This window comes from Battus philenor, unplaced genomic scaffold (genome assembly GCF_028537555.1).
Source record: "Battus philenor isolate CCGP_79_NKW_IND1 unplaced genomic scaffold, ilBatPhil1.0.hap1 SCAF_16, whole genome shotgun sequence".
Taxonomy (NCBI): Eukaryota; Metazoa; Arthropoda; class Insecta; order Lepidoptera; family Papilionidae; genus Battus; species Battus philenor.
The window spans coordinates 12,457,772-12,483,440 of record NW_027181678.1 but is presented as its reverse complement, the minus strand read 5'-3'; the positions used below and the strand labels follow the sequence as shown (position 1 = coordinate 12,483,440).

The 25,669-nt window shown below is 35.0% G+C and overlaps 2 protein-coding genes across 3 annotated transcripts in view; both read right to left on the bottom strand.

Moving 5' to 3' along the window:
- Nucleotides 1–1,444: 1,444 nt before the first annotated feature.
- On the bottom strand, nucleotides 1,445–10,017 carry LOC137919535 (beta-1,3-glucan-binding protein-like). The gene is made up of 7 exons (XM_068762628.1): nucleotides 10,012–10,017; nucleotides 9,757–9,972; nucleotides 8,080–8,210; nucleotides 5,588–5,754; nucleotides 4,777–5,001; nucleotides 3,071–3,213; nucleotides 1,445–1,628 (listed from the first exon to the last, which is right to left on the bottom strand). The coding sequence occupies exons 1-7, from the start codon at nucleotides 10,015–10,017 to the stop codon at nucleotides 1,446–1,448; spliced, it is 1,071 nt and encodes a 356-aa protein (XP_068618729.1). The 3' UTR covers nucleotide 1,445.
- A 7,363-nt stretch (nucleotides 10,018–17,380) lies between these two features.
- Nucleotides 17,381–25,669, bottom strand: part of SPoCk (secretory pathway calcium atpase) — a 62,291-nt gene continuing 54,002 nt past the window's right edge. For both annotated transcript variants that reach the window (XM_068762683.1, XM_068762682.1), the window contains exons 13-19: nucleotides 25,563–25,650; nucleotides 23,897–24,026; nucleotides 22,604–22,773; nucleotides 22,286–22,449; nucleotides 21,754–21,887; nucleotides 19,804–19,907; nucleotides 17,381–19,160 (exon numbers count right to left, since the gene is read on the bottom strand). In XM_068762683.1, the coding sequence (XP_068618784.1) occupies nucleotides 19,024–19,160; nucleotides 19,804–19,907; nucleotides 21,754–21,887; nucleotides 22,286–22,449; nucleotides 22,604–22,773; nucleotides 23,897–24,026; nucleotides 25,563–25,650 (927 nt within the window). In that variant the 3' untranslated portion in view covers nucleotides 17,381–19,023. The remainder of the gene's footprint in view (nucleotides 19,161–19,803; nucleotides 19,908–21,753; nucleotides 21,888–22,285; nucleotides 22,450–22,603; nucleotides 22,774–23,896; nucleotides 24,027–25,562; nucleotides 25,651–25,669) is intronic.

Below are 25,669 nucleotides of genomic sequence, written 5' to 3'. Positions count from 1 at the left end.
TTTTTAATTCATTTTATTTATTTATTCACACTTTATTGTACAGCATAGATAATAAATAAAAAAAGAAACAATTCATATGGTACTCGAGGTAGCATATCGCTTGAGGCGATCTCTACCAGACAACCTTTGGATGGAGATGAGAGACATGAAGAAGAGGGCAGATTAGGGTGTGCATACATACATATGTACAAACATACTTATATAAATGTATGTAAATATATACAAACATACATTACTAAACGTATGAGAATACTTATACAAACATATATACGTAGCTGTTTATATATTTACGTGGAAAGGTATTACATAAATACAAATAAATAACAGATGCTACACGATGTCCCATTTTAGAGGCAAAGGGAGTTCTCATTTACCTATTTTTAGTTTATATTGGGAGGAGAGTGACGAATTTACATCATCTTGGCTGGATTTGACATATCCCGAGACACTTGTACCGCCAAAATAGTTTTTTATTAAAATTAAAAGCACTTTCTTGGTTTTATTGCGACACGACGTTAAGACGTTGTTGCAGCTGTGAGTGGTGACATATATAGAAATTTCTAGAACGCAGCGGTTCTATATTTCGGGGTCAGCATAGTCGTCGTAGTACGGATATTATAAATAAAGTGAATTTGTATCAATAACTCACCATTTTCTTATTTTCAATTTAGTACGACGAAGGTTTTAATACAGGAAAATAATATAAAAAATGCCATAAAATCATTAAAACAACACTTTAATTATCTCATGTAAACTACATAGTAAAGTAAAAGAAAACATTACAATACAAATTAAAATTTTTTATTACTCTCAAAATATACGAAATATAGTACTTATTTTGGTAAGTTGTCTTTATCTGATGTTAAAATATTAAGTTAATAAAGAAATACACCCAAACCTGTTTTTGAGAAGCGGATAGAGAGCACATAAAAAAAAACCGCGAAAAAGCTTTAAAAAAAGTTTTAGCAACATAGTTAAAAAGTAATTTTTATGCAGTGAACAGGGTCGAAAAAAAAATTGAAAAAAAAAACCTTACGATATTACTAGAATAACCATTAATTATCCTTCGAAGTTTAACAATATGCGAACTTTATTATGACAGGTCCAAGAGCTTTACTTATCTGAAGACACTACCTCGCACTGGTTTAAAGTTGATTTTTTTTCAGATGACATGTAGTCGGTGGTCAATTTTTGCGAGGACTGTAGTTTCCCTAGACGCTCACGTGTCTATCACCAGATATATACGATCCAATTCCAATTCCAATCCAATTAAGTTCCAATTTGAAACTGAACAAAAAATAGCAATAAAAACAGTTTTGTGTACGTTACATTTATCTATACAACTGTGACTTTCCAGTAACTTTTGGTAACACGCAGTCCCTCGCGACTGCTAGCTGTGTAGAGAAATAAAAAACCAGATTTTTTAATGTTTAATTATGTTTATGTTACAAAGCGTAAATTCTGACATAGTCCACTTTGACGCTGGGGTCGTACCACGTCGGGAACCAGCTCTCCCTGGCATTCCAGAAATCCAGCATAGCCTTGACCCTCCTGTTGCCCCAAGGCTTTTCAGGACTATCCGCGAAGTCGTTGATACCGCCTACACGCAGACCAAGGGCCACGTAAAACTGTAAACGTAAAAATGTAACATATACAACATGTACGATAAATTCTTACAAGATAAATGTAAATATATACATATATGTATATATATAACCTAAGAATCCGTTCGTGTGTTTGCGCTTTAATGCGTATGCATGGAAATCAAAAATTCTTCGACCAAGTCATTCATCCTATGCGGATTACACAACAAAAATAAATTATTCGAAATGTTACTGCGACCATTACGAAAAGAGAGTGGCGTAGAATTCATCTGCCGAAAAGATAGGACATACATAAATATACAACTAACAAGCTCGGGACAATCGAGCCATTTAAAATTTTAATATATATATGGTATCTGCCAATTCTCAGCGCTTTAACTAAGAAAGGGAAATATAAATTATATAAGGGACTAATATATAAGAGTGACTGGGTTGAGTAGTGTTGCCATTTAAGAAAAATAAAACTACCTCTTATAAAATTATTACATAAATATGATACACATCCATGACGTTTTGACAAGTTATAAAAAAAATTACGATTCAATTTATCGGTACGGTAAAATCTAGGATAAGACAAAAAATCACATTTCTTTTTTTAAATTTATTTTTACCTAAAGCTTCTAGATATATATAGATATATCTAGAAGCTTTAGGTAAAAATAAATCTACCTACCACTCATGATTAGTAAAAAATTATTACTAAATTGCTAATTACATATAAATATTAGTAAAGGGACTAATATATATTAGTACTTTTTATTAGTAAAGGGAAAAAATGAATTTAAAAAACGAAATATGATTTTTTTTTATCCTAGATTTTACCGTATCGATAAATTGAATCGTAAATTTTATTATAACCTGTCAAAACGTCATGGATGATGTGTATCATATTTAATTTTGAGAGAATCTAACTTGTATGCTTTATATACATTTGTTTGATTTCCAAATAAAATAAACAAATATTGCAGACCTCTTATACTAATCCGTTTATGTGTATCAACCCTTGTTTGTGTTACTATTTAGGAAGGTGGTAATTAAAAAAGCTTTTTAATTTGATAAATGTTAGGAAAGGTTAGTTTGAATTTAGTTCCTGCAGAAAACTGTGTTCTGATATTTTTTCTTTTAACATACAAAAGATCTAAAAAAAAATATCAGAGAGTGACAAAAATTAATTAGAACGCAATAGATATCTGTTGGGGTCAACTCAGAAAGCGCGGCGTGGGACGTCTTCCCACAAGGTGTATAGACATCATGGTTGAAGGCAGTGCAGGCCGCTTCCAACCGATCCTATTGAAAATCTAAAAAGTCCTATATCCAGCTGTAAATATTCTAGAAATAATGACGATCATTCAAGATCGCCTTTAATAGAAAAAAATAAGTGAATTTTCAAAAATGGGAACAGACTTATGTAATACATTTTAGGTGTGTATATCTAGTACTGTATTACAATAAAAAATCTGCGATACCATTTCATCTAATGGTGCCATGGCGGTGCCGCGGGTCCAGGCCGCACCGTGCTGCACGCCGTACTGCTGAGCGGAATAGGAAAATCCCACGCCAGGGTCCACGGTGCCGTACTCCTCGCCGTCCACATACAACTGCATACCGTCTGCGTGTCATATTTCCAAGAATAATAAAAAAAGAAGCAAAACTTCACAGAAATAATGAAAAAATTGAATTTTAAAATTCATTTTCACTTTTGATAATTTATCGTCTGTATAATTATTCAAATTAAAGTGTAATTATTCAAGTAGGCATGTACACAAAATTTTGAATCGACAAATATTTTTTTATGATCGAAGAGTCCAATTTCATGAAAACTATAATCAAATTACAAAGTTATTATTGTTGCATGACTCCGAGGAAAAGCCCAGCAATGAACGTTTTATGACTTAAATAATAAAAATCACATTGAACTGCCCCATAATGAGTCTTCAAATTTAAAGAAAGGTTTCTTAATGTGATCTGAATAATTTGGATATTTTAAACCAGTGATTCCCAAAGTGGTCTATATCGACCCCTAGGGGTCTATGACAACCTGCAAGGGGTCTACGTCAGCAAAAAAAAATTTGGGAGTCCATGAAATGAAAATGGGGGTCCACGATAGTGGATCAACACATACACTGATAGTACCTATTTACTTACATCATACTAACTTATATTATCAAAACATTTACATTATTTATGAAAGTACCTATGAAGTAAAAAATTTATTATATATTTTTTATAAAATTGTGTAAGTTGTAGAATGTTAGTATTGGCTTTGTGGTCGCAATAAATTTGGAACCTGTAAAAACCTAATAAATGTGTAAATTAACATGTGTTTTTACTTTAAGCTTTTAAGACTAAACTTCACTATGGTTAGAAATTTACAGGAAAGCAATATCAGGTAAGTAGGGAGTCTACCCAACACGGAAAAACATGGCAAGGGGTCTACGACACAAAAAAGTTTGGGGAACTCTGTTTTAAACAATAACTAAAGTAAGGAATTAATTTCTCTACTATTTTTAGAATATTTGTGAAGGTTTCGTTATAAAACAGTATTTGTTAAAAGCAACTGTTAAGTTTCTCGCCGGCTCCCAGCAGAACTGCCTTCCGAGCCGGTGGTCTCTTCATATAGAGACAACAATAGTGAAAATCTTATGTTGATTGAAGATTCTAAAGTGCTTGCATTATTATATCAAATAAAAATATTTTGATTTTGAGTAATCACAAAAAAAAAATCCGACTGCAATTGTCGTCGGCTTTTCTAAGATAAAACACTAAGTACACGTTTTTATATAAAGTTGTTCAATTTTATTTTTCTTTCTATCATTTTGACTTTGATATTCTTGTCTTGAAATACACCGGTCACAATAAATGAACCATATAAAATAAACATCATCATTATTTCAATAATAGGAAATCAACTTCTGGAAATAGGCTTCCGCCATAGATTTCTAATAAGACCAGGATGAAGTGGCCTGGATCTAGCATCTACTGACATTAATAAGGTCGTCTGCACATCTCCTGGGTGAACAAGGTAAACGGCCCTAGCAGCCATCTGTTCAGTGTGTTGTGAAGCCAGCCCGCTATCGCCTCAACTTTCCAATCCACAGATCTCATTTCTGGTTATATCTAGTAGAAAAATCCTGTGCAATTCATTTAATAAACATTTTTTTAAATACTTCACCTGGTTTCCATATCAAGCTGTAGTTGTGAAAGTCCTTGTACCATTTGTTGGTCCCGATTTTCTCCTTCATGAATAACGAGCGGTACGGCTCTGCGTCTGACAGAACTGGACCTCCGTAAAGCTTTTCTCCGAAATTAATATCGCTCTTAGCGAATGCAATCCTTATCAGTCCGGATTCATATCGCTGATTACCGTAGACTGCATCACGAGGCTCCAGAGAGATCTCTATAAGCGAAGTTTGATCTTAAAAACTCTCTATATAAATATTAAAGCCTTAATGTACACAGATGGCGTTCAAAATGATGTTACTTCCGCAAGCGCCGATAGATGGCGTTGGCAATCTTTTTCCTGTCTCTGTAGTACACATCTAAAGGAGGGAAATAATGTGTTATACAGGATGATTAGTTATAGATGTAAAACCTTTAAAGGAGTGAATGTTTACTTAATTTGCTGCCAATAAATATATGGCACGCTCTACAAAAACTGGACTAAGCTATTCAATAGTTTTAATAATAATAAAAAAACTTATGATGAAAATAAGAACTTATGGAATACCCCTGTATTTTATTTTAATTAATTTTTAATATATCAACAATAGTAATTTTGATGTTTTTAATTGAAGCATAACATATTTGTTCAAAGCACAGTAAGTAAATACAATGTCAGCCGTAATTTCTATACATTATAACACAATACAATAAAATACGTATACACAATATGTGATATCATAAAATACGATAGGACACGACACAACATAACTCGTCTTAACACGACTCGACAATACAAAATAAAAACATTTACTCCAACATACCCGGTAATAACCAATTTCCATGCGGTAGCTTTGCTCGTACTTCCACTCTACCAAATTTGAAGTTAAATTTGTTTCTGGTGGTCACTTTGCTGGTGATCACAGGCGGTAGAATCTGAGCCCCGGACGCAATTTGCGCACACTTCCTGGTACCGACCTGTGCGGTGCATCTGTAAGGGAATTACTGAGTATTGTACTATATTAACTTATATGCTAATTATTGTATTTATATTTATAACAGCCGTTGACCGTTGCGGTCGTTGACCGTTGCGGTCGTTGACCGTTGGGGCCGTAAGGTTCTTGTGTGGCCCCCACGAGCCGGTAGACGAAAGGCGGGTAGACTAGGTAGGTATTGTGAAATAGATGATTTGTACTTATGGTCGGGATGATGTGGTTCAAACGAGAACCGAAGCCGGCGACGGACAAGTCCGTCGAGAACGGAGTCGTCGGCAAACTGCGCAGGAAGAAGGCGGTGCTACTCAAGCCCACGAGGGAATCCAGCGAGAGGGAGACGTCGACGGAGAGCGACAAGGAGAGGCGACGGTACTCTGACATATTAGATATGAAAGTATCGTTAGGTATGTATATGTTTGTAACTTTGAAGTCACCTGGAGGATTTCCTTGCCATTACAACGAAGGTTTCTAATTAACAATTTTATTAGCGGTATAAGAAATGGTTGAATACGTATGTTAGGTTTTAATCAAGTGTGCTCTAGTACGACGGCTTGAAACTAAACTAGCGCGAGGTAATCGACTGCCAGCGCCATCTATTGGTGGCGTGTGAAGTTAAAGCATTCCGAACGCCATCTTTTATTAAGTATTTGAAACTTCGTACTATGTTATATTAACAAATAGTCCGGTTGCAAGTTTTCTATTGAATCTATCTTTGTTAGAAAGTATATAGTATAAAATTGAGAATGCTCTTTGTGAAAAAACAAGCAGTGTCTTAGTATACGTACTACAAATTGTAATTTTAGAAACTTGACATTGTTAGGGCGTTTTTGAAAACAAGACACCAATGAATTTTTTTTTAAATAATCATAATAATAAGTTGACTAAAACTTACTTATAAATAAGTTTCGATTTAAGTTAGTAAATAAATTAAGAGGCTTAGTAAACACCGACGTGCAAAAACTTGAGCAAAGAAATATTAAATGTAGTTTTAAATAAAGGCACGGATGCTGATATAGAATAGATATAGAATCTAATAAAAAGGCAGTGTCTTGATACATACAACGTTTATTATTTATGCATTTACTCATTTGTTATTCCTAGTTAGGAAAAATTACGTCCTCGAACCTACCTAGAACCCTTGGTAGACCGACGACATAATTAAGTTAAGCAGTCACTTGAGACCATCATGGTCCAGAAGTATGCGACCGAACGGGATCGGCACAGAACAGATCCCGCTCGGAGACGACGCCGTCAGTGCAAGGATGCGCCTCGCGACTGCCTTCCGGAGGATGGTGTTCCCCTACCATAGAAGGAGCCTTCGAAGTCGCGGGAGTATAGAGTAGGGGCCCTAAACTCCCATAGCTTCGGCGATTCTGAGGCGGACGATGGTTCGATGTGGTCTCTCGTTTCGGTGGTAGCATGAACCATACACGCATACCCCGGGACGGGCTATCTAAAATAGCACAGCACGAGAGAAGACCGCGTGGCGATCCCTGATCAGAAGACACTGCGGTCCCCCGTATAGCGCAGAGGTCGATCAGTGGGGAGGATTTTAGTGGGTAGGAATCCCATATACCCTGTTCTACCCCCAGAGGCAGGGCATCTTGAACAGCTGGAAAAATCCCCCCCCCCCCAACAAAAAAGAGTAGTCGCTTTTCACGAGCAACGCAAGACCGAGACCTTGGCAAATAAAAACAGATAAAAGCGATCAAACAGACATGTACAATTATCCAAAACCATTTACTACCGAAGAAATCTATGACGAAAGTTACTAAAAAAAAAAAGAAAATTTATTTTATTTTCGCAGAAAATATTTCTTCATACTGTCCATTTTGTTATTTCATTTTCTCTTATTAAACTAATTGACTCCAAGGACTAAACTTAATGTAATTTTTTAGTATCTCTCTAATATGAAAACGCAATCAGAATTGTAAAAGATTTTTTTTATATATTTTTGTACTAATGACATTTCCCCAATTCTGGGAGCCAAAACGTCAACTATCTTGTCTCTTACGATATGTCTCCATCTATTCCGGTTCTCCCCTACGGCCTCAGAAACTGTTGAGAGTGGTGCGGATTTCGTGGGACCAGCGTATAGAAAAAAATATTATGAAGAGACATGTTGAACCAGAAGTCGTTTAACTTTGCTGGGGACGGATATCAAGTGACGATTTCCACGAAAACTAATCTAAATTTACATCTGGGAGACGCCTTTAAAGAGAAGATAATGAAGTACCATGAGAAGGGTGCTGCAATCCATAAAGACCTCTTTTTTGTTTCCTAAAAATAATCTTAAGCTATAATTTGATTATTTAACATACGTGCTAGTCAAATCTAACTGTTCCCGAAGAAAACCCTCGTGGAATTTGGACTCTAGAAGCGAAGCCGACGCAACCAAGACACCATTGTCGAGTCGAAGACCATCTACCATGTACACACTAAATGGGTAATCCTGTGAAGACAAAAACGCCTAATTATTAAAATGCTATTCTGTCTAGTTCAGGGTTTCTTAAACTATGGGTCGCGACCCCAAATGGGATCGCGTAGCAAAATTCTGGGGTCGAGAGATTTTAATGTCAAATATTTATATATACTTTTTTTATTACCATTTTATAATATTACTAGAGTTGGCGGAATACAGTGGACTTTCAGCGTCTAGACACGCGCATTTATTTAAGGTTTTAAAGTAATATAATATAAATAAAATTTTATAATTTTTTTGTGCAATTTTTTCATTTTAGATTTTTGTATGTTTCAAAACGAATTCTAAACGGTATTTATTGTACATGTTCGTCTTTTTAGATTCTAGTGGTAACCTTGCGTACAATTCTATAATATAAGATACCAGTTAAACAAAGTGAAAATATAATGCACCTCGAACTATTTTCCCATCTGGTCTTTATGAAGAGACTCGATAAAAAGTACCTTAGGTAAACCCGACTCCACTATCATTGTTACATGACAGTCGATAGACGCCTATTGCAAGGCATATACCTCCCTCATAGATCACCACTATGACAAGTCTCGCGCTGTCCGCATCTGGCGACTTCCCGCGATCTTGACTATTTCTTTTAATGGAGTCAGGCGTTATTTTGCGGAAGTCCATCCAAAGTAAGAAAAGGACCAATATCTAGCCACTTCCGCACATGCAGTGGTAGTCGTGCAACAAAATGCACCGCCCGTCAGCCCGCTGATAAATGCGCATGCGGCAAACAATGCGAATTACACACCTACCACCGTTAAGTCACTCAACACGTGTTTCACCCCTCCATGGGGCATCTTCAGGAGTAATGTTACACCGATTAGTGCCAAACACAGAGTGTCTCTCGTGACTCTGTGTTTCCTTTCTTACTTGACTATTTCGTTGGTCCACCTATTGGGCATCTTACCCACGCCGCGTCAACCAACTCATAGTCTCAAGAACCTTTATGCCACAAAGACGACTGCACAATTAATATACTCCGGCCACCGCCACATAGGTGACTGCTTCTCCTGCTAATCTCCTCATTTCTAACTCTATCTCGCAGCGAATCTTTCATCATAGCATGGGTGATTTTGAGCCTTTTTATCAGGCCCATCATAAGTGACCATGTCGGAGACATCGCCCATATGTCATTACTGGTAAAGCATTGCTTAAAGAATGATAAAATTTGTGATGGAAGGAAGAAGACAGAGAGTAAGATCTTACGAGGCATAAAAAAGAAATAAAATAAGGATACTGAAAAACTCATTTTATAACTTTAAGCATGTTAGCGGTGTGTGAGAGGTCGCGCATAAAGGTGGCTAAACCAAAAAAAAAAGACATTGTTCAAAAACATTCTTCAGATTACGCAGCAATAAAATTAAAGTAGATGTAGCCGTATCGGACATAATACATACAATCTATATACCTTACAATAGGTATATAGATTGTATGTATTATGTTACACTAAACTAGTGCAAGCCTTTATTATGTTTTGCTGTTAAAGTGCCTGTTTTAAATAAATAAATTAATTTACCGGTTCTCGAGGAAATTGTACTTCCGGATTCCAATTATCTAAATCTTTAATACTATTTTTATCAAATTCTTCGACAAAAATAAGTTCTCCCTGGCAGACTGTTGTTTTGCCAAAGACAACGGTCTGTGATCTTGGACAAGACGTTGTCACGGTGGTTGGTGGTGACGATGAAGGCGTTGGCGGCTGAGGTTCCACCGGTTCATCATTATTTACAAACTCTAAAATATAATAATTGCATTAAATTCCCTAATTTACATACATGTAAAAGCTTTAAAGAAATTTATGTGTAGTTTATTTACTAGCAGGTTGCACTTTGTACCTTAATCTATTTTTAGGTTCTGCAACTAGTTTATTAACACAAAAATACACTGTCTAAGTTCACTGACCTGTTACTTTCCATTTACCAAGTTCCTGACTGTGGCCTGAACGACTCTTCCACACTAATATCCAATAGTATACAGTGTCGCCCAATTTCAGTGTCGTCGCATGGTCCCGGTACTCTAACCGGCCGTTTTTGATTTTGGAATCATTCCACGTATTCGTATTATCCAATTCACGGTTGACATTAGAGCAGAAAGTGAAAAATAAATACCCGTCAGCTAAAAAACATAACAATAGTATACATGTGTTCATTAAACCAATATATATATATAGCTTTATGAAAATTTTTACGATCAACGACAATCGACAAATAAATAAAAAAAATAATAATAAGTACGCATTTCGCTGGTCACTGTGAGATCGACTTTTTAATAAGAAACATTTTGGTTACCGGGCGTATCTAAGCAGTAAGTAAATACGATCTACAGTATTTTTAAATTCCAATTAAAATTTAAAAATTTTTAATTGACAATAAACGGAATACATTTTTAATTGACTTCTTCTTGAGTATATCACCTATTCGGAAGATTAATGCCTGAGATCTGACAAGAACAGACAAAAGAAACATGATTACCACAAACACCGGGACTACACATTTTACAAAAAAGGGTTGATATGTAATTATTAAACATTAATATAGCCTGGAGGTGAACACATCTTTACCTAGAAGTTATGTTTTATGGAATCGTGTACAGTGCAACAGCTCAAAAGTGTTAGTTATTCATAATGTTTTAAAAGTTATCTGGGATCCTATTGCACAAAAGTATATATACATTGCGTTTTAGTAATCTCTAGGGGAGGCCTGTACCTAGTAGAGAGCGTTTGTCGACAGACATAAATGAATACATTACTCTTTGAAAGATTTAATAACTCGAAGAAGTCCAGTTTTGAGTACATTCCATTTTTATTGAGAAGCAACAGACAATATTTTGATTTCTTTAAATTATCCATTAGAGCGTCTGGGCTAACAGCTTTAACTAAGAAAGGGACTAATATATAGCTACTTCCGCTATGCAGCAGTAGTCGTGCAATGAAGTACACCGCCCGCCAGCCCGCTGATAAATGCACGTGCGGTAAGCAATGCGAAACACAACTACCAGCGTTAATTCACTCAACACGTGTTTCGCCCCTCCACGGGGCTTCCGGGGACTCACTCAGTGTTTGGCACTGGTCGGTGTAACATCTCCTGAGGATGCATTTATCAGCGGGGTGGCGGGCGGTGCACTTCATTGCACGACTACTGCTGCATATCGGAAGTAGCTATATATTAGTCACTTTCTTAGTTAGGATGGACTTTTGCGAGGTAACGCCTGAATTAATTAGATAACAGCTTTAATACTAAGCGAAACCCTCAATATAAACATTCCTTCTAAAACAGTCGTTTTAATACACTGTGTTTTATTCCAGTTAGGATACATACCGTATTCTGTATTTATATAAAATGGCTATAAATCTGTTTGGGAAGAAACTCAAAGCTTTAACCATTGGCTATCAGATTTGAACTGTGTTCCAATTTCATTCGCGCACTAACAATTATAACGGCGTGAGAACTTTAACAAAATTAACCATGAAATGTTTTTTTTTTTTAATTTGGCTCTACTGTTTCATCTAAATCTAATGCGAAGTATACGATTTATGTGAGCACAACTAAAACATAGTATTTAACGGCATGATATAATGTTTCCAGAGTTATTGGTTAGAGGTGTAATGGTTTTAAAAGGGTGAATATATAGCTCACTTGCTGACCATAAATCTGTGCTACACCTAATAAAAATTAAAAAAAAACCATTGTTTAGTAAGAAAAAGTGTTTTCAAAATTCGAATTATTACATGTAAAATTAACTATCGTTTATTATCTGTCGCTGCAAACATATATTTGTCAGAAGTTATTAATCTGTCAAATGCCAAAATAAAAATTAATTAATGTAACATATTTCACAGTGATGACTATAGGGTGATTGAAAATAGGTTTAAAAGCTTCAAACCTTTATGCTGGCATACACACATTTAAAAATTTTACATCTATGACCAATCATTCTGTTTAAATAAAACAAACTAATTACTCTCTTGGCAGCCGAGCGGATGACTATTCTGTTAGGTTACTTTTATAATTTAGCCAGCGGGTTATTACGACATCAAATATGGTTAAAACTATTTTTGGATAAGTCGCGGATATGACTTATATATATTATTTATTTAAAATGTTTGTTTCAAATATGTATTGTGTTGACTGAATAAGATGACTCGTTTCGTATCTATTAGCTAATATCTAGATTGTGATTTGGAACACATCGGGATTTTCTGATATTCTACTATATATAAGGATAAATATAAAATTAATAATGATTATTGATGTTTAATAAATAATCAAATTACCTGGTACAGATACTATAAATCCTTTAGGGTATGTGGCTTCGAATTTTACAGACGGCATCGGAAACAGACCGCTACGAAAAGTTATTTCTGTTTGTTGCGCTACGCAAATAGTGAAAAATAAAAAACTCGTAATACATTTACAATACATGACGTCTGTATGTTTTCTAAGCTATCTAAACAGTGAGACGCGGACGCGGCGTTTATCTGCTACTCTGTGAACTTTAACATTAAAATAATTCTGTATATACGTTGTTTCTCTCTTCAGGGTCAATATAAAGGCCATTTGACACGATCACAAGTCTTATGCTGCCCGTGACTTCCCTCAACCTTGACTGTATCTTCGGTCCACCAAGTGGCCACTACAATACGAGTACCAGCTCGTTGTCGCTATTCGATGATCTTCCGTACCTAATAGCCGTCATTTATACGAGCGATGTGTGTTGCCCGATGTTCAGACGAGCAACGAGTTACATTGGTTACCTTGGTTTTTCTGCGGATATTATAATTAATAATCTTTTAAATAATAATCACTGCTTCAATCTAAAATATAATATTGTGATCAAAAAATTATGTGAATTTGTTAAAAAAATGTAAATTCTTTTTTATTCATCCCAATCAATTTTATCCCCGTCAGATAAAACGCACTTTTGCCAACGCTTTTTTTAATCCTTGAAATAGTCGGAATAGTCTATTTCTAGCACCTGTACTTAAAATATAAGTCAAAGGACTTGAAGCAGGCTTTAAGACCTCCTTCGATTCGGTTTTTTAATCCTCGCTCGTGTCAAAATGGCATGTGTCAAAACGAGATAGTAAATAATAATTAATTTTAATATGTAATAAATTGAATTTTAAAATTTTTGATTTTTACGCATGTTTTTACTTATGAAACCATTGATTTTTGAATATAGTATACCATACCATAATTGACAACCAATAAGCTATAAATTTAAAAAATATATATATAAAATATAAGACTGGTACACTTATAATCAATAATCCAATATTTTCTCCTATATCCAAATTCTTTTTAAAATGGGAAATCCCCACACTCACGTTGTTGGGATTAATCTTCACAAACCTATAGACATGCTCGCAGCGAGTACTACAGTTAGAAGATTTCCTTGCATACTTTGTATATAGAAAACTTTCATCTCATCTTCTGGCATCTGGCGGCCTCCGCATGATCCTTTCCTGTCATATCATGCTTCTTATACTTTCCTCTTTTTAAGTTTTCTGAATACATACTACACAAGGATAAACTTTTTGTGAGAATTCATGGTCACCACGTCTTTAACTTGGCAGAAAAATCCTAACTTAGCAGTTTTCTCAATCCATAAGTTTTAAAAGCGATATTTTCTCGAACTTATTCTATATAAGCTTGCACGTTTCTTAACCGTACGAAATTTTAATCGTATAACGTACCACGTACAACCGACCTGACCATTTGTTGCTTTATTAATAACAAAGATACAAAACCTTTAAACTTTTTACTTTCTACGTTATAAATTCAGGATAGGGTATGAAATAAAACACAATTTTTTAATACACCATTTTAATTGCGCTGTTAATTGCACTGCCTTATGAGTCGCCATCGAAGAGTGCATGATACAGAGTATGTATCATTTTATTTATTAACCTCCATTAATTATCTGTGATCTTTCAACATATATAAAATCCTTTTACCCTAGGCTTGGATAATTCAAGAAACACACTCACGCCCTCTTCGATAACGCATTTTTCATATACCTGTAAACTACGTATATTCTATTGGTATTCAACATTGTATTAGTACAGAGGTGAAGATAGTTTTGAAGTATGCATAATAAAAACCGTCGACTGAAAATGTAAACATATTGTATATACAAAAGACTTAAAAGTTACTGCACTCATTGTACACTTAAAATAAATTGATGGTACTATTATTGGTCGCTGGGGTCTTTATATATGGCGTAGAGGTCATAGAAAATAATCTAAGGGTCTAGGTCTATCCCAACAGTGCACATTCTATTTCTGAGATGATGATAAAAAAAACGACAAACATATCGATTAAACAACAATCGAATATCGTGATAAAATTTTGATCATTAATATAACCTCAAAGATATATATTAAACTGGTGTTGAACAAAAGCAAGTCCAAGTGGCATAGTCAGGACACATATCGCGCGAAACAGATGACCTCTGAATTAAGGTTCTATTCTTATGACTATGGATCGGCAAGCGAAACGAAGGACGTCAACCTTTCGCCATATTGAAAATTTATATTATCGCATCCAGCAATAAATATCCTATGGCGAAAATGAAAATGAAATACATTATATTTGATCGAAAATACTATAACAAAATGTTTACATTTCAGTGACTTTATAAAAGACTACGATAGAATTTTTATTATAGTAATAATTCATGTATAATTTCAAAAGACATTGTATTTAATCTCTATATTCAAAACGATACGCTCTTAAACACTACAGAGAGTCGATATCTACGGTTCAAAATCGTAGCTAATTTTAACATAGATACTTACGTACTATTACGGTATCATTTCTAACGAGAAACAATTTTAAGAAAATCTATTTTATTTATTTGTCACTAGTGACTTCTTTACGCGACTGTACATGTAACATTCGCCTGTTACATGCACAAATGTACTTACCATACAACATGGTACATATAAGCTAAAAATGAAAATGTTTAACATATTCATGTGTAACTCGATAAAAATGATACCGTGGTTCATTAGCGCAATCCAATGCCAACTCTGTGTCACCCAATAATAAAGCGATTTCTGCACGTGACTGTACCTGTTACATGCACAAATCCTATTCTTATAATAGTACATATAAGCCAGAAATTCAAATGTGTCAAAACTACCATGTGTAGCCTGGTAAAAATGATACCGTGGGTCTTTGGCGCAATTCAATGCCAACACTTTCTCACATAATAACAAAGCGATTTATGTACACGACTGTATCTGACACATGCACAAATCGCGCCCTTATCACGGTACATATAAGCCAGTAATTCAATTTGTCAGAACTAACATGTGTAGCCCGGTAAAAATAATACCGTGGGTCTTTGGCGCAATCCAATGCCAACACTGTCTAGCAATAACAAAGCTATTTCTGTAAGAGATTGTACCTGTTACATGCACAAATCGTATCCTATCTAATCGTATCGTGATACATATATACTAGAAATTCAAATGTGTCAGAACTGAGTCATCTATAGCTCAGTAACAACGTGCAAGCGAAAATGTGTTAAAGCGCATCCTATGAGGTATCGCATCACATATAGAAATAAACCTAAAGAATTCGAGACAACTTTGAAAGAAATGTCATACATAGTGTCCCATTAATAAAATCAACGTCTAACCCAAAACAAGTTGGGAAGTAATAGTGGTCAAATCACTATTTTACTGGATTTATCCTCTTGTAATGTTTGACGTTGATTTATGGGACAACCCCTTTTACAAATGTAGTGAAGTCTAATTTACTTTATTATTTATAAATCCTAAAAAATGACCTAAATGAAGGTACAACAAAAATCTTTGCCGTATACACTTTAATCTATGTTTGACATAATTAATTTCATTTAAACTATTGACTACATTTAATATTCATATGTCAGCAAACACAAAGCACAGGGTTAACTGGAATAAAATTTATTCTGAATAGAAGCCTATATATGTCATATTATGTTTACAACAGAAACATAACATAAATTATATGTTAACATAATATATTAACATATTAAGGACCGCATACCAATTTTGTCACGTCCCGCGTTATATCTTTCACAGATAAATCTTGAATTTATTTATCTGTGTTACTATTGACATAGACATTTATATACATTAGAGCTTATTTAATAGAAACTAGAAACATACTGGCACTCTGTAATGGTATTATTGAACATAACTCTACTAGGGATCCAAAAGTCATCTGACTCAACACTTTTTTTGTAATCACTTTTTTAATATTCTTGTCACATATACAGCCTTTACATATCAGCTACTTTGAAACATAATTCTCAATCTCTGAAAGTTTCATGACTATCAAAATTATGTTAAATTTAAAACTGAGGCATATGTCTTACATTCTTAGCGATCCTTAATATGAAAATTGAAAATATGTAATTTTTTTTATTCATGTAATTTTAAAATACGATATTATAATAAATATTGTATAGAACTAAATCCGAACCATTCATATGTCTATCCAGCACCATTCTTTATTAAAGTATACATTCAATAGACAACAATCGATAATTCCTGCAATGTAGACCTTCTAACATTAAGCTACGAATGAAAATAAACCCTATACATCAAAAGCTAACGTCGATTATTCACTAACGTCAAGGAGAATGTCAAGATATTTTTAATAATACAATAATTATATCCTTGAAATTTCAATCTAAATCTAATGTATCAAAGTTCTTTATGATTCAACCCTCTAAAACATTAAATATAGTCGAAATTTTTAAAATAATTATTCAGATTGTAATACTTGATTAGGTTTTAGTATTACATTTTTCAATTATTAATTGATGACAACAGTGAAAATTCTACCAATTTTTTAATTAATGGGAAGTGAATATATATGTATATGACTACGTCATTAATTTAATACACTTATTTAATCTATAAAATACAATATGTAGATAAATTATTAGAAATTGTTCTTAAAGAGCAACCTGACAACACTAACGAAAATATGTCAAGATATTGCCATAATCATAGACCAGTGCAACTTTTAATTTTAATAAACTCAAAATGAATTTTATCCGATTAAAAAATAAACAAAATAAAAAATAAAATTTGAACAAAATAATTTATTAATAATTTCAGTCTCCATAAGGGAGCACAATAGTCATACAATTATTTAGTCAATTCGATTATCTATTCACAGATAATATATACCTTGGTATGGTAACACTGGGTGTTATAATAATTTTCAAAAAATTTCAATCTACCCACTCTACTTTTACATACGTACAGATACAAAATCATTATTATGATTAGATATTTCGAATATTATTTTTAGAAGTAAATGCCGCTAGCGACCCTATCAATGTATTAATGGGTAATCAATTTTCTATTCTTTCTCTATCTTTAAAAAAACCACGCCATGATGGAATGCAGTTGATGTAGAATTCAGTACTTGCAAGTTATTTAGTTTTCTCCTTCTGTTCAGCCGACACACTGGAAGGCTTAGACCACCCCATAGATCGAGGACCGATCTTGCAACCTTGACTATGTCGTCGCTCCACGTAATGAAGGGTTTACCCATGCTTCGTCTAACGGCTTGTGGCTGCCATACGGCCCCAACGGCCATCAATTGTAGGAGCGATGTATCCCGCTCACTGCCACTATAGACGAGCAATGAAAAAAGAGTCAGGGCCTTGGTTCTTCAGCAGATCTCCTCATTTCACTCCGAGCATAGCCCTCTCCATTGCTATCTGAGTGACCGTGAGCCTTTTTATGAGGCAATCGTAAGCGACCACGTTTCGGAGCCGTATGTCATCACCGGTAACACATTGACCTTCGTTTTCAGGCATTGCGGTATTTTTTAAGATGTTTCAAAGCTTTCCAAACACAGCCCATCCGAGTTGGATGCCATTGGAGTTATTAATTTTCTACTAATATGTGTCCTAGTGTCGTATTATACGTCAAGTATGAGATGGAAAATATATAATCAATTATAGATAAGCACTACAATAGTAAAGAAGTACATATGTAACCACCAGTGAAACAAAGCAACTATGAGTTAATACCCGCGCTATTTCATGCGAGTTATATAAATAATCACAAAACAATTAACTACACATACATAAGCGTAAAAATAAATTCACAAAATTCACTTAAATTATATTAGGCTGATACATTCACGATCTGTACTTAATTATAATAATATGCGAATTTTATTTATGATCAAACTAAATTTAGTTGTTCTATATACACACGAGTAAACTGACTATATATCTAATCACTAAATGTTTTAATGTCAACATAGAAGTTCAGTTTAATAAATAACATTTATTTCATAATGAAAATTAATAATTCTAAATTTCATACGATAAACAGCATTCATGTGATGGTTTCGCAATGGTAGCGTCTGTCATTTGTAACATAATAATAAATAATAAATAGTACGTAAAATACTGTTGCACATGTCGATGATGAAATAAATTAATGACGAAATTAACTAAATACGGATAGGAATATCGATTTTACCGTCGTAAATCGAGAATGGCGGTCGATCGCGGTGCGGTTCGTTACCACAATGACAGCTGTCACTGAACTGACAGCTGCAGTTGTCACTGTCATCTGTCAACGAAATTACCTTCGCCTTACAAAACGCCATCTTTACATGTCCGCCACCGCTTCGCTTCGCGTCATAGTGACAGCTGACAGCGCCTCGGTCACGTGACCCGAGGCGGTTGTCACACTGACAGCTGTCACAGTGACAGAACCGCCGCCCGTCTACTGTTCCTTCTTCGGTGTCTCCTGTCATACGAAGTCCATGGCGTCGTGGGCCTTCGTCGCGAACTTTCCATACGACCGCTTCTTGAGTGTTCGCTCTATCAGCTTCTTGACCTCGCTCACTATGAAGACGCTCGACGTCAGACAGACTAGGAATATGAGATCTGTAACACATTTAAAAATCAGAATTAGGAAGTAGACTGATAGTCCTTTGGACTACAAGCTATCTAGATATATCTAAATACTACGTCCATCACATTTCAACAGAAAAAATAGCTAAATTAATCGTATATCAAAAAAAAACCGAGACGGACCAAGACCAGCAAAACCGGGCAACGTTGCGATATCTATTAGCTAATATGATGATTATTATAAACAAAAATTAAATGATTTATTTTGTATTATCACCTGTGCAATCCCTCGCTTATACACCTTATACACCTTTACGTCAAATCTTTTATAGTCAAGATGTATTTATTTACTCCATGTTATAGCAAAATACCTTTTTTTATTTTATTTTTACTACCAGCAGTGGTGCCTTATTGAAAATATGAAACAAAAACAGTCCAATTGGTGGAGCTGGTAACGAGTTAGCAATCAATTTTTTTAACCTTAGGTCATCCACTTCTGGACGAAGACCTAGACCACAAATTTCCAATAGAACCGATTGAGGTCCTAGTGTAAGTCCAGTCTGGCCAAACTGATCTAAATAAGCCTCCATACATACTCAAGATAAATAAGACTGATTAGAACCGAATTAAAAAAAATCGAACCAGCTTAAAGCATATTTGACCAACATTAACTCACCATGACCAGTGAGGGCTTCAGTTTGAAACACTCGCTGTAAAGGCGGGAAATATATTACCAGCATCTGCCCCACCAAACTCAGTGTCACCGCCACTAGGAACATTCTGAAATGAAAGTTTCATTTGCATCTCTTATTTCTACTATGGAGGCCCAAAGTATATACAGGTTTATTAAAGGTGTAAAGCTTTAAAGGTTTGAATGTACTATTCATTTGTTGTCAATTAAAGTATGGTACACCATATACAAAAATCAAACTTCAGGTTACAAATAAAAAAAAAAACAATGATAACATAGTAAAGAAAATCGTTTTTAAAATCCGGATTACTACATATAAAATTATTATTATTTACTATCTGTCCATGCAGACTTTGTAATGTGTTATAGGCCTATAAAGACAATTGCTTTAGACAGGTTGATTTTTAATAGATAACTATACATTCACCCTCTTAAAGATTTTATACTTATAGTCAATCATCTTGTATAGAAGAAGGCGAAATCGCATTCTCGAAGCAACCTTTTCTTTCACCGCGCCCTGCTACGTGACTAACGTTATACCTACTCAATGATTATATATATCATATGAGTGTGTATATGTTCATTTATGTAAATATCTAATATATAAAATTCTCGTGTCACGGTGTTCGAACTTGAACTCCTCTGAAACGGCTTGACTGATTTTTACCAAATTTAATATGCGTATTCAGTAGGTCTGAGAATCGGCTACTATCTATTTTCTATACCCCTAAGTGATAAAGGTTGTTCACACTTAAAAAAAAAATTATTTTTTTAACGAATTTTTTTTTTATTTTTTTATGATACAGCATACAAGAATACATACAACCATAAATTTTCACTCCTCTACGATCAACCCTTATTTTTTATTTGTAAATTAAAATATCATTTTTTTTGCAAAACAACGTTTGCGGGATCAGCTAGTTTATATATATGTATATGTAAAGATACTAGTTTCTTTAATAATTCTATCTTGTATCGTGCCGCGCTTATTTGATGTCGGTAAAGCAGCGGCTGTGTGAAGGTTAACTTGACACTTCATAGATGGCGCTTTTAATAATAGTGTTATGGTAGCGTCCTTTGCGGTCGCCGGTGGGTATGGTATTTGAGATGTGAAAGTGATAATTTAAAACATTACAGATTAACTTTTAAAAGTAATCAACAATTTAAATAATAAGCTTTAAATGTCATTTCTCTGTTTTCCGGTAGGCTAATGGTGTGAAACATTAAGTGTAAGTGATTATAACTACTTACCTACCACGTTTAAAGTTTTTAAAATAAATCTCTGTTTTCAGAACATCGCATTATTGGTCATTTGAAGCATATAGCTTCAAAATCGAGAGAAATTGTAATAAAGAAGGTGATTTTTAAATGAATATCAATTAAGGGGTCTGGGCGAATGCATGTATAATAATGTTCAACGAGATATTTTAGACCTTCCCTTTCATAGTCTTATACTACCATTAAAAAGATATTATAAAATTAATGTTGTTACAGACAGCATTCATAACTTTTTAATTGATCGCAATGTGTGTAACTTGTTTTTTTGACTCGTTTACATGATATATTATAAAGTACACATGATAAATTCTTAAATTTCATTTCAAAGAGTATCTGTTGGATTTTTGGTCGGCTCTACGATCTGAAAGCGCATGTAAACCGCCTACTTGAATGAAGATATGAATTTGAATCGAATTCCAAATTTCAATTTTAAGGTAATCCGTTGACCAGTAACCCATAAAATATTATTTATAATTAATAATGTACGTATTTTTATTTATTCATAATATGATTGCCTCTAGTACAATATGAATTGTTTCTTTTTTTAGTTATTGTATATGGTGTACATAAAACTCTTAATAATAAATAAATTCTGAACATTTCAGTTGTTCCTTTGATTATTTGTTGAATCTACCTTCATTAATATTTGAGACTCACTTGTTAGAGAATAGACCAACTTCGAACACAGACTTGGTCTGCGAGCGACAGGACAGCGCGTTGAACATATCGAAGAGTACGAAGCAGGTGAATGTCATCGTGGTGTCCCGTGGTGTGATCTTGTTATCAGACATCTGGGAACAGGTTAAGAAGATTTATCAAGATGCTCAGAATAACTAATGAAGTATTTGTAAGGACTGACGCAGTTACACGCCCAAGTACAAGGCGAAGACAGACAAGACTTGGACCTAACTGGTGACGGAGACACATGATTGGCCACGACCTTCAGTCATGAGTAAACGACTTAAAATAGGGTTTTTTATATAAGAAATCAGCTTAGACTTAAACATAATGAATTTAGTTTTATTTCTTTTAAGATTTTTTTTTAAATAAAAGTAGCCTAACTCCTTCTTACATCAGCTCTACCTGCCAGTATGAGTTCCGTAGAAATCGGTCCTGTCATCTCAGAAATTAGCCGGAAAAAACAGAATAAAAATTTGAATAGAGATTAGGAAGAGAAAAAGATAACTACCTCTCTATTGAAGACCCAGAGCGTGCCAGCTATGATGATAGCAGCGGACAGGAGTACAGACAGCAGCAGCCCACGCGAGATGATGCGCCGGGACGTGTCCCTGGGACGCCGTCGCACTACCTCATGGTCCACCGGTTCCACGCCCAGCGACTGTGCCGGAGGACCTGGAAATTAAAATGAATCACTAGAAGCATATAGCATAAGCTTCTTCTTCCACCTCTTGTTCTTCCTTCTACTCTTCCCGTTCTTCTTATTCTTCTACTTAAAGAAAGGTAGGTCAATGTTATAAAATGATAATAAATTATACGGTATTCTCACCATCCATGATGATATTAATCCACAATATCTGCATAGCGTTGAGTGGGTTTGGTATCCCCATCAGTGTTGCCAGGGCGATCAGTGACAGCGCCGCTATGGAAGTCGACAGTTGGAAGCGCACGAAGTTGCGGATGTTGTAGAATATGCACTTGCCCTCTTCTATTGCCGCACTGGAATTAAAAGGTATATTAACTCAAGGTCATCTAGAGCGCAATGGATAGAGCTTTCACCGATGTAGCTTAAATTGATTGTCTGAAGTGGCAGTGGGTGGGGCATATCCTCGTGCAACCGATGGCCGTTGAGGCTGAAAGGTGTTCGAGTGAAAACCTCGAGCCGGTAGACGCGGTATGGATAACCCTCCCACTGGGTGGACCGAAGACACAACTTGGTGACCTCTGGGGAGGCCTATGCCTTATAGAGGAGTTGGAGAGACACTTGGCTGTATTGTAGTGTATACGATAAATTCATAATGCGATAACATTAACCAATCATGCCGTGGTTGCCGACTACATCCGTTCGAAAACCGTAGAAATCGGGGTCAGTACGTGTATCAAATGGGTCGCCAACTCCCGATCATTCTAGACAGAAGCATTGCTGGAGTTACTCCCACTACACATTTATCGTGGTCATTTTTATAATATCATGAATACTGTAGTAAACAAATTCATTTCCAAGTTCTAATTTATGCATATGCTGTACATGCAAATGCTCATACGGTTCATTTACCACACTAACATTTTTTTTTCAATATTTGCCTATCTTTTTGCTAATCTCTGAAATGGCTGGACCGATTTTGACGTGATTTATACTGGCGGTAAACTGCAGTGATACGGTAACTTGGGCTACTCTTATTTTAGGAAAATTCTTAAACAAAAAAAATACCTATTTTTTTTAATTCCACACAGACGAAGTCATTATTAAGAAGCATTTTATAGGAGTGCATACTAATACCATACACAGTTGTCACCATTATCATCATCAGCCGTAAGACATCCACAGCTGGACAATGACCTCCCCCATTTCCAGGACTAGTTGGAAGTAGCCTATAACCAACGTTTTTTTCCCAGTCAGACAGTCTGTGGTCTTCGCTCAAGAACCTTTTTTGCCCTAGTGGTCATCTGTTCTGTGCTGCCCTCTAACGATTCATTTTGCAAATTCGCTGAACTATTTCGTTTACTTTCTCTCATTTTGATTTTAAATTGATCTTGTAGCAGAATCATTACCACAGGCAGTGCAATATATGTAATACTTGTTCTAAGTTAATAAAAATAAATAAATAGTTGAAAAGCTCACATGATGGTGGCAAAGTCGTCGTCAACGAGTATCATATCGGCAGCCTCTTTGCAGACGTCGGTGCCGTTTCGACCCATCGCGATGCCGATGTCTGCCCTCTTTAAAGCAACGCCATCGTTCACTCCGTCACCTGAAATAAAAATTTATGACATTTTCTTTTTGAACAGAATACTAGTAGAGCCTAATATCGTCTTTGATGATATACTTATATTTAAAACTTCAAAGATTCCAACCAATCACAAGTGTCATCTGTGTGAAAGCGACAGAGAATGTGTGCAACAGAGAATGGTACATATAAATACAAACACTCCCAGTTTTGTAGTTCTTATATCTATAATAACATTTTGTATATCCGCAAAAACATTCACTTTTTTAAATAATGACAGACATAGTGTTAATACAAGGAATAAAAATAAGCTGATTACTCCTAGTTCAAGGTATATATATGTACAAAAAATTTCCACCATTTGATATGCCGCTGGATATATTTAATATCAATATAAAAAGATATTATTAAAAGAGTACATGACAAGATGTTGTTTATGCTCACTCAGAAAGCTAATTATTTTCAAGAACTCTTTATAAGACTACATTTCTAAAGAGCAAAAGTTGAGTTTCTCGCCCATCAACAGAACTAGCTTTTGAGCAGGTAATAGCTTCCTGGAAGTACAACAATGACATTTTATCTTGATTGACGATTCGGAAGTGCATGTAATAGTCTATTCGAATAAAGAACATTTTAATTTTATAGCGCGCAGTAATCTATGTCAGACGGTTGGTGTTGCTACAGCGTCCTGATCTTAGAAGCGCCTTCACGAACACAGTTCCGTATTTTTGGGACCACAATCGCTAATATTTAATTTAGTAGTAGTTGATATTTTTGGCGTAGATCGAAATCTTCAAGCGTCGTACACGTTCCTCCATCGACTCTGACTAAGAAGTCTTCAAACCAAAAGGTGAGAGAAGGATTTCCCGTTGTCACTAATATCTTTCCTTGCCATTCCAGGAGCTTGAAGATTCGAAGAGATATCGTATCCCAGTGTTATGCCTGTTTTCAATGTCCTTCTTGATTTACTACTGTACTCCGGCATACCGATATGGTGGTATTATTGTACCAATATTTTGCTATACTTCGATATACCAATTGGCGATTCGATATCAAGACAAAAGCTTTAGTATATGAAATCATTAATAATTGTCAGTTTATAATTAAGTTTACATTAGTTCGTAAAGCGCCACCTATCGAGAAGAAGTCAACAAGACTTAATGAGGAATTGGTTTACATTTTTTTTTACTATAATAAATCATCGCTGTCCATGCTTCGACAGAATCAAAAGCTGCCTCATAGTCCACATTCGCTTAACATAACTGCAAGTTATACTTGTCTCTGTGTATGTTTTAGTCGGTAACATACCTTTTCGGAGCGACTTGTTGGAAGGGTGGTGGCAGGTAGGAGGAATGGGGGGTAGTCGTGAAATCTACTTTCGATACGATTACTTTAGAATCGTGAAGAGGCTTTAATTCTTCAATAAGGTTATATTGTATGCTAACTGGGACAAATGATTCAGTTGTATCTTCAAGCCATAGCCTATATGAAAAAATTAGAATGAAAGTCGTTCATGAGTTTTTATCTATATAGATAATGTACGAAGGTACGGCGTCTTACCTGTCATGCCAACTATGTTGCCAAGCCTCTGCAGCGACTTTACAATCGACAATTTGTGCTTCGGTGTTACCCGATAGAATACACTGACCTGTGAAAAATAAAATAGT

Bases quoted from the DNA above. Each gene is read 5' to 3' on its own strand.
- LOC137919535 (XM_068762628.1), bottom strand. The intron at 5,755-8,079 runs GTATGTTAAATA...ATTCCCTTACAG, and splicing joins CAGTTAGATTTGACTAGCAC to ATGCACCGCACAGGTCGGTA. The intron at 3,214-4,776 runs GTGAAGTATTTA...TATGACACGCAG, and splicing joins CAGCTTGATATGGAAACCAG to ACGGTATGCAGTTGTATGTG.